A 9914-nucleotide genomic window follows, 5' to 3' on the forward strand; every position below is an offset into this window, starting at 1 on the left:
AAATATGAAACAAATGGCTTTAATTGCCTAAGTGAAATGTGGCCAATATATGGATCTTATCTCTCTTCAGCTTCCTCATCGGAACTCTTAAAAAAACATCATTAATTGTTCTTGCAGGCATACGGTATGAATGGCGATCAAGGACTTAGTCGGATTAATGAACTGTACCAATAAAATTACCTTAAAATTACCTTACAGATACCTTAAAATTTTAAGCATGTCTCAAAGTTGTTCATCAGGGGGCCCAAATTCCCCTATAAAATTGGGCATAGTTCTTTAAGGAGAATATTTGACTATAATCGATCAATTCTTACAACTACAATCACTTACATCTACGCTTGCACGATTATAAAATGAGTTTTAAACAATATCCTTTTTATAAATCGTTCACAGAAAGGGTGGATTTACATAATTCATGGTTAGGTTATTCTGAAAGTAAAACCCATTAAGATGCGTCGCATTAGTATGCGAACGTAGCGGGCGCGTAAGGCGCGAAATTGCGCGACTAATTACAAGCCAAGACGCAATTAGCGGCTCATTATTTCCTTCGCGGCGTTGAAGTATAATAATACAATAAGTGCGGGGCACCCGGTATATAAAACGAGAGATCTTCAAATACGCACCACGCCCTCGTGTCGTCTTCTCTTTCGTCCGGCTGCTAAGGTTGAGAGGCAGCTACCTGCTGCCTGCGGCAGGTACCTAGATCTACCTGGGTCGCGCGCATTCCACAGGAAATGTCCTCAAGATTAGTCGGAGGCCGAACGGTTGGCATATATATAGGTTTTGCCCGCGGCGAAGATCGACGAAAGATTTTCTTTCTTGCTCTCGTTGAATGACGTCGCTCCTCCTTGGCAAATCGAGCGTGGCCGGTCGCGACTTTCATCGCGTGAAGTCCGTACCTTGCATTTCACGCGCCCTCGCGTGTGCACGCGTCGCTCGTTCACGAGAATGTCGCGATGGATCGAATGCTATCTCGATTGTCGTAGATTTTCGAATTACGTCTAGCGCGTTACGTTAACGTTATGCATTTTTATCGTCCACTTAACATCGTGTAATCGGCGAAAATTAGTCAGAACGAAATCGCCACGTGATACTTGGATTTATTAACGTTAAGTGTACATACATACGTATATCGCGTGCGCCGACGTTGATCCCGTTGATTACGCGGATGCTTTTACGCAAGCGATTTATTCTAAACCGATCGGTAACGATTCTGGGATCCGGTTCTCCTTCTGCGGCATGACGCGCGGCAGAATTTTTCTGGATGCTTGAATCATGCGCTGGTCTTGCGCGTATCCCATGAACGTTTTACATTCCTAAACATTTGCTCGGCGCGACTGCAAGGTTGCTGCTTGCAACGCTCTTACGTGTGCCTACTTCATATTTAATCCTGTAATTCAGGATCTACCTGCGCGTTACCTCTTTAAATCTTCAGCTGTCCGGACAACTATGTTATCTTGTATCGCCATTTTATATAAAATAGTTCACTTGAATTATTACTCCGATCGGTTTTTGATATGATTTTAGGGAGCGAAGTTTCTTCGTCCGATCTTGCTTTACGTAATATATTTCCCAGTTTCCAAACAGCTAGTAAATCAAGCTCGATAACTGCAAACGAGGAAAGAAAATCGTCAAAGGTAAAAGCCAAAGTAAGATTAGAAAAATGACATAATTATTTAATTATTTTCAGATAGTTGACTAATGTTCGCTTTCACCAATGTAAATTAACTGTAATCTCAGTTCAACTTATTCTTTTCGTAATTCTGTGTTCATTTCTATATACTAATTTTACTCGAGACAACCAGACGTCCACTCATGATAATTACAATTCTGGTTGATATGATTAGAATATGATTAGATGTTGTTGACTCATCTATTTTCAACCATACATTTTTCTCAGAGTGTTACAATTTAATATACTGTAAAAATGTTGATTCTACTGAAAAATATGCTTCCACAATTTGTTTATAATTTACTTTATAACATTGTGTTATATTTTGTGTTAAATTAATACAAAAATTTGGGACTCATTGAAACGTGTTAAATTCAACATAAATTTTTCAACTGTGCAGTTTTACAATTTTCTTCCGCGACATTTTCTCCGCTTTCGATAGAAATGTTGGGGAACATTGCGGTGATGTTTAATGAGAAGTAGTCTATCGTTTCATTCGAAGTGTTTTCGAAGCTGCACAAATCGCACGCAGAAACTTACGCACGGATGAGTGATAACGTCTTCGCATTCCTCGCTTCATACGGTGCGATTCATATTTATGTCGACACGCTCGAAAAGTGATACTGGACGACCCCTCGTCGGATTTTCCCTTTCGAATCCGTTATCCGTGCGGATTCAGCGCGATGGTTAATCAGATTCATACGTAATGAGGTGCATAGTGTGGGAAGCGATTTTTCTCATCGTTGTAAAGCGCGCGAGTGTAATCTACACTGATCGCGACGGAACGATACACCATCGCGATTTGTTTCAGCAGCGCGATCTCGTCGAGAGCGCTATTACGGGTTTATGAAATTTTATGAATCACCAGTCAGTCGCCATTTCCGATCGTGCCAAATGAATATGGAGAGCTGCATTGGAAAACGGCTTTCTTTCTGGAAACGCGCCGGAAATCACGAACTCCACTCTGCGGGGAACGAGAATGAATTCAAGATAATAACATTTACAGCGAAATATCGCAAATTTATGTACACGCACGCACTCACACCCATACCTATGCAAATGTATTCTTACCTGTACAACTCTCTCTGACTTGTAACGAAAAGCGCACGTTATGAGCACACTAAGAAAAAAGTGTTTGGTATTTGTGGCTGTATTTATGTATAGCAAAATAATTATGGCCGAAAGCTCCATTATTAAAGTTATTTTCTGCTTCTTATAATGTTAGTGATAATAATTATATTTATATAATTCTATATATACTTAACTACATGTACTTCTATACATGTATAAGAAAAAATAGTTGATATAAAAAAATGACTAGGTTTGTTTGCACTTTTCGCCTTTAGGATTTTTTTCTGTTCTTTCTTCTCAACGCCTAAATATATATTTATTTTGTTTTATGAAAAATTTCTGAGAATTTTGAGCAACGCGAACAAACTTTACTACATAATTCATAGTCATTCTTTATGTCAAGTTTGTACATATTTTTTTAGTATATGGAATCATAAATATAATGATAATAATTATATCATTACATAATAATTATAAAAATGGAGTATTTAATTGTAATTATTTTATCATGTAATTATAGTCACAAATATCGAACATTTTTCTTTCAGTGTAGCATGACATGAAGAATTGCTCGGTGCAGGTCTTTACTAGGAAAAATTCAGATTGCGACAGTTTTATCAGACCTGAATAGTGGTTTCTTATGTGAACGGTACGTTGCAAAAAAGTAAATAGCCAAGCGCGTGAGTTTCAATCTCTCATGGTAAGGAAATGTTATTAATCTCGTAAATCTATCGGTCTTTCTCTTAGCATCTTGCACTGGTCGGTCTTTGAACCAACCATATGGCGTCACAAGACACATTTCTTCCATCATACGTTTTTCTGACCGTTCAAGGTCAACTTTCATTCCGTTTACGGAATCATAAGGTTCGCTCTTTTCAGTTGCACCTCCTTAGGCTTTCTAAATATTTAATGAAGCGGCTAAATATTCAGAGATACTAGCAAAGAGAAGAAAGAAGAGGGAAAAAAAAGTAGCAAAGATATAGAAAGTTTAAAGCAATCTCCTATAAATCACTGCTCCAGTGTAACGATACTCATTAGAGAATTCCTTAAAAGAATTATTTCGAATTATACACTTGTACGAAATAATTTTCCAAAACGAAGTATAACAGCGGGATCTTTATATATCATTAATTAATTCGATAAAATGCATATCTATTTAAACGGGATTAATTCGCGATTTCTTAAGATTTTCTCGTGTATTTTAACCTTCTGTCGGCCATGCGGAATTTTGCACCTTCCATCAGCAACCTGGATATATTTGAACTTCAATACAGATTTTTATATTATTCTGGACTGTATACAAAAAAATCTGAAAAAAATTCTTGCATACTTGCGAAAATTTTAACAAGTAGTTTTAGTGTCACAGAAGTCAAATTGTATTTTACTTATTTTTTTTTTTTTTTACATATTTAAATTTATCTAGCAGAATTTTTAATCAAAATATGAACTGTCTTGAAGGTCCAATTTGGCTGGCGGAGAACTAATATCGCGTTCTAATTCCTCGAGGGCTAATATTTTCATGCGTTTGGTCCATCAGTCTGTTACCGAGCTAGAGAGGTTCAGATAGACCTCCACATAGGGATCTGTTGCTCTTTTTAGCCGCATTCCCCATTCCATTGGCGTTCTCTCCCTTCCGCCAAATCCCGAACGTATACGTGTCCGTTTTAATTGAAACGCGGAAAGCGCAATTAAATACGGCTGAAACGTGACGGCGGGGGCCGGTCTCGTATATCATCGTATATCACCACGTTCTCGCGCTGAAGCTCCACCAGGCGATTTTGCCTGGATGATCCCACACCCGGTCTCGCGATGTGGCTCGAGGACAAAGAATAGAGAAACGGAAAACGGATACCTAGGCCGCGCGACAAGCAGAATTCCAGCTGGTGTAAGGTGTGTCATATTCCAGTTAATGTCTCATAGCCTGAGAGCCCCGCGTGCGTACACACTCGTATACACACGCGCCCACACGCTCACCCACGGGCGTGCAACAGCAACACTTGTACCCACACAATATCCCCCCCCCCACACACACACACACACACACAAAAGGGTAAGAAGACGTTTGAAGCCGACCTCTACCTGTAGTCTTGCCAACTAAGCGAACCGACCAGGCAAAACCGGTGTCGGCACGCTCTCGAACTCCAAGTCTCCAATCCTCCTCTCTTCGCCCTTCTCTTCTCTCTCTTTTCACCCTCCTCTCTCCATCTCCCCCTTTTCCCGCTCTCTTTCTCTTTCCGTCTCACGCGCCGCTCTTGTGTGTTAAACACTGCCGTCTCTCTTCTCCGTCGCCGCTCCGTCCTTCTGCGTCCCTGCAGTCCTCGGCCGATTCTACCTCGGCCAGGCCAGTACACGACCTGGCGATAGAGAAACCGAAACGCGTACGTCGCCGGAACGCTCTCTCGCTTTCTTTCGCGCCTGATGAAAAACGGAAACCCTCGTGTCCATCGTGTATCCGTTACCAGTTTTTCAAAATTTCAATCTCAGTTTTCAGAGACACAGCAGCGAGAGGTAAAGGGCGATATCTTAAAAGGGTGAGGGGGACGGGGGGGGGGGAGATTTCGCGAAGGCGGCTACCGCTGCTGGATCCATCGTGCATACGCACGCGAAGGCCGTGTGCACGCGCGTGCTGGCACGAGAGGAGATCTCGACATCGTGCATCTTGGTGCATCTGTGAACGTGTACGTTTCCCTGTGAGGCCCTGTGAGGAACGTGGTGCTTGGTGGTATGAAGCGTGGTCTACGTGCGTGTGCGATCTCCGCTCCGCGGTGTGGACGGCAATCGGCGTGCCGATATATCGGTGCCGCGTACCGATGTGAAGTTATCCAGGAATCGCCAAGTTTACTCGTCGATCGGTTCAACATGCGTTTTCACGTTTCTACGTTCGGTTTGTCGCGTAGTTAAAGTTAATTTACAAGAGGAGGAGGAGGAGGAGAACGAGGTCCGTGCTCCAGACGCGAAACGTTGGAGGTGTGAAATCGGTTGCGGTCTCGGAAGAGCTTGAATCTCGCCGTCTCAAAGAAGTCGACAGTCTCTCGTAACTCCTGGCGGACAATTTGTGTCGCATCCTCGAACGACTCCGTAATTTTCGACGACTCCGGACGAATTCGAGTCGCGTCTCTTCAAGGCTGGAGCATCGGGGCGCGATCTCGATGGTGGTGCACTGAGAAAAATATTCTGGTTGTATCAACAAGAAGTACAAATAAAATTTGGATCATACGAATCAGAATGATTCACATTAATTACACATTAATTGAAATCGGTAATGAGCGTCGTAATTGAATTTTCGATTATTTTGATTGGATGTTTGATAGAAATACCTGATTTTCGAATATCTTTCTAGTTGAATCTACAAGAATTCCAATTAATACAACAAGACTTTTTCTCCAGTGTGACGGTTGCGTCGACCGCGGCGGGATATAAACGCGGATCGCGAGATATCAAATCTCGAGTAGATCGACGAGTTAGAGCAAAGATTCGACGAGCGAGAGGTTGTCTTGGTCCGTGTCGGCGATTTAAATCGCGGTCCGGTTTAGGCGGTTTCGTTTCAGGCAACCGTGGTGTGGGTAGCCGGTCGGCCGGGAACCTGTTTTTGTGTCGACGGCCTTCAGTGAGTTTTTGGAAATGCGCTTCCGGTCGACGGCGACGATGACGACGACGGCGGCGGCGGAGCGGGTGTATTTCTGTGCCTTATGAGGGAGAAGGGAAAGAGAAGTTTCTCAAGAGACTAGGGATTCTTCGCGAAAAGGACTGTCGTCGTCATCGTCGCATAATTTTATATATATATATACATCGCTCGAAGCCATTCTCATTACTGAAATTATCACGTTTGACAATTTCGTTGCGTTACGTTAACTTATCAATGCAATTAGAAGAAATGTTCGTCGCCGCTTTCGTTATTTGAATTAAAACATCAATTTTCTTTCTCCCTCTCTATCTGTCGCTTTCTTTTATTATTATAATATTATTTTAATTATCTCGTAATATCGGCAAAACTCATTAATTGTTAAGTGCGCAGCAGGAAGAGGAAGAATTTTGTAATTGTTCGCAGTGCTGATGAATAAAAGTGACGATGATTTTCGGAGTGTCTTTTTATAATTGTGCGAAGAAGAGTGTACTCTTGAACTAAACAATTAATTTTTCGATCGATAGGATTCTTCTTCGAAAAAGGAATTTCTGAGTAAAAAAAGAAACGTTACTCTGAATCCGTGGGAATAGGAGCGAAATAATTGACCTGAGAAACGTCTTGCGATTGGAATGTGCATTCAACGCGGTCAATAGTTTTCTTCCTTCGATCGAGGACAACATTGATCAATGAAAATAAGGAAGGAAAGCATTTTGAATTTCGAAGAGAGCAAAAGAAGCGATGTCTCATTATTAAACTACACGAAAAAGTAAACTTTTCTTAAAATTAATCAAAAAGGACATAGTAAAAATTTTTTCTATTTATATTAAAACTGGTCTTTGTCAAAAGTTTTATGTTGAATTTCGAACATATCTGAGTTTAATTTAATATGTGATTATGTTACTTAGATAATTATGTTAAATTAATATTAAACATTTTTTAATTAAAAATAACACAGTTTATTGTGCAAGTGAACAAATAATTCAAAAATAATGTATTTTAAAACGTACATTCTAAGATAAATTAATGAAAAATTTTAGTTTATTTAATATATTATAAATGTTAGTTTTACTAAAAAAAAAAAAATATGTTGCCACAATTTATTTACGAATTGTATCAGTGTTGATTTTTGTATTAATTTCTTACATAATATTTGTGTTACTTCTCAACGTATTTATCTAATATTGAATGAGCTATTTAAGATTTACGAAATGTGTTAAGTTGAACACAAATTTTCCAACTGTGAATGTAAATAAAATGTGTAGCTTGTAGCTTAATTATTTCGAGAAACTGTAAAAGTATTTAATACTTTGACCTGATCAAATGCTTATTGTTGCTCATTGGATTTTAGTTTTTTTCTTTTTTATCGTACACATAGAAAAATACATTGCAAATAATAATTATTTGTTTCAAATATTTCAAAAATTCACAAATCTATTATAAGTGCATCACGAGCATCAAATTTATTCAAAGTATATATTCTGAAAATCCTGGAAAATTGAATATTTTTTTAAATTGAAATTATTAAATTAAAACAAATTTGATTTGCTTATTATACAAAGTCGCTTCTTCGATCAATTTTATAAAATATTGTTCGAAAGAAAATAAATTCTTGTTTTGAATAAATATATTAATAACATTTTCTAAAATTTGTAGTAAGTGTATTTTAAGATTGTTATCAAAGAAATATTCTTTGTTAAAAGATAATCGTTACTTAAAAGAAAGAAAGTAAATTGAGTAATTACTTTTTTTTTTAGAAATATAGAATAATATTTGTGTGTGTATGAATCGTTCTTCAAGCGAGAAGCTTATTAGCAAAAAATCCATCATTTTTCCGAGGTAATTGCGGCGCGTGTAATTGCACACTTTATAATCAAGACGAATCTATGAGAGAAAAAAATTACAATTTGTTTCCCGGAGAAGGTGGAAAAAATACCAGTGGTAGAAAATTTAGCTTCAAATTTAGGTTCAAAACGCGCTAGAGGAAAATCTCTCTTCATGCAACGACGGATGCATCTCTCTGGGATCGTCGAGAGAATCGATTGATGAGAGATTGGGAGACGTTCGAGGCCTTCGGGAGGCTCGGCCCGCGTGGTTTCCGAACGAAATCGAGCGCTTCACGCTACGTCGCGTCCGAAGCCCGGCGTGCAAGGAGGAAGAAAAAGAGGCGTGCATTGCACGAATGGCAACGACGAGGCTTGTTGTGTCGTACAACCGTGGCTGCGTGACCGAGCAAGGCGAACGGGAGCGAGTGTATCTCTCCTCGTGCGCGGAGAACGGCGTGAACGATCAACGAGGAAGGGAAATTCGCGACGACGAAGAGAGAAAAACGGGTCAGTCGCGAGTCTCGGAGACCACGGAGATCCTCCTGAAGTGTCCCGAAGCGTGATGTCGATTATCGAGCAAGGATTGAAATTTGCCACGTTTGCGAAATTCGTCTCCTCGACAGGAGACACGGTGCTAGTGCGATCTCGCGTGTTTCTTCGATTTTCTTGATTGTGAAATCGAGGCGATCTCGAGTGAAGTATGAGATAGGAGGGAAAACGTGCGCGACAATCGGAGAAATCGCAAAGTATTGGCATATCCCAGCGACATTCGTTCCTCTACTTTTCAGAACAGCTTCTCTTTACAGTGGTTTTTTCATTTAGTATCGTGTAAATTATTCTCTTTAGTATTATTCCATTCGTTATCTAAATTATATTAAAATCTAGATTCACACACAGCACTATTGCTGATGTCTTACCTTTTGAAGTACTAAACTACACTGCGCTCGCATTTATTTTATGAATTCACATTGCACATATTTATTTATAAGTGCTTTCTTACAATTATACAAAAATTATAGAAAAAGTAACATGGTAAAAAAACCATTTTGTATTTATTAAAGGAGTCACAACTAATGAGCTCGAAACAATCGTACTGAAGACGTTTTTCTTCATCGTAACCTAAAACTTATTTGGTCCATGCGTTTAGAATATCTCTAACTTTGTTTGGCGAATTTCTCGAATCGGTATAATAAACGGGATTCTTCCTCTTCACGCTACGCACTCTTGAGTCGTCGTGAGTCTTGTCAATATTACAAAACTGTGTAAATAATCTCGTGTTGAGAAGAGAAGAGAGGGAGAATTGATGTTTTTTTTTTTTTTCTTAAGGACGGAAATTAAGCAATAACGAAATCTGAAAGACGGCGAATATCTGTTTTGATTGCTAATCATTAGTGTTTCACAATATCGAAGGAGAACGACATAGAGGCAGCACACAGACCGATCTCTAGAAATTCCGGAGCAATTTCTTCAAGATTACCATACTTTCCACGAAGAGAGGCGTCAAGAGGCATCAAGAAGTGGCGAATATTCGAGTGTCAAACGTGTTCTTTCCTTTCCAACGGAGAACGAAAGATGACGAAAGAACTGTAATATTGATGATTACTGCACAATTCCGTTTTTCCGTTTAACGGCAGGACGGCGAAGCCGATTGCTTTAAACGCAGCAATCACTTTTGCGCAAGAATTGTACCAACCATTGATTGGCGATCGCGCGATCAGCGCGT

The 9914-nt window shown here is 39.6% G+C and overlaps 1 protein-coding gene across 1 annotated transcript in view; it reads left to right on the forward strand.

Annotated features, from left to right (window-relative positions):
- The window catches only part of LOC108755539, a 13918-nt gene extending 4116 nt beyond the window's left edge, over positions 1 to 9802 (forward strand). The window contains exon 2 of the mRNA XM_018498602.1: positions 9602 to 9802. Coding sequence (XP_018354104.1) covers positions 9602 to 9781 — 180 coding nt within the window. The 3' untranslated portion in view covers positions 9782 to 9802. The remainder of the gene's footprint in view (positions 1 to 9601) is intronic.
- The last annotated feature ends 112 nt before the right edge of the window (positions 9803 to 9914 follow it).

This window comes from Trachymyrmex septentrionalis, unplaced genomic scaffold (assembly GCF_001594115.1).
Source record: "Trachymyrmex septentrionalis isolate Tsep2-gDNA-1 unplaced genomic scaffold, Tsep1.0 scaffold88, whole genome shotgun sequence".
In the NCBI taxonomy this organism is placed as follows: domain Eukaryota; kingdom Metazoa; phylum Arthropoda; class Insecta; order Hymenoptera; family Formicidae; genus Trachymyrmex; species Trachymyrmex septentrionalis.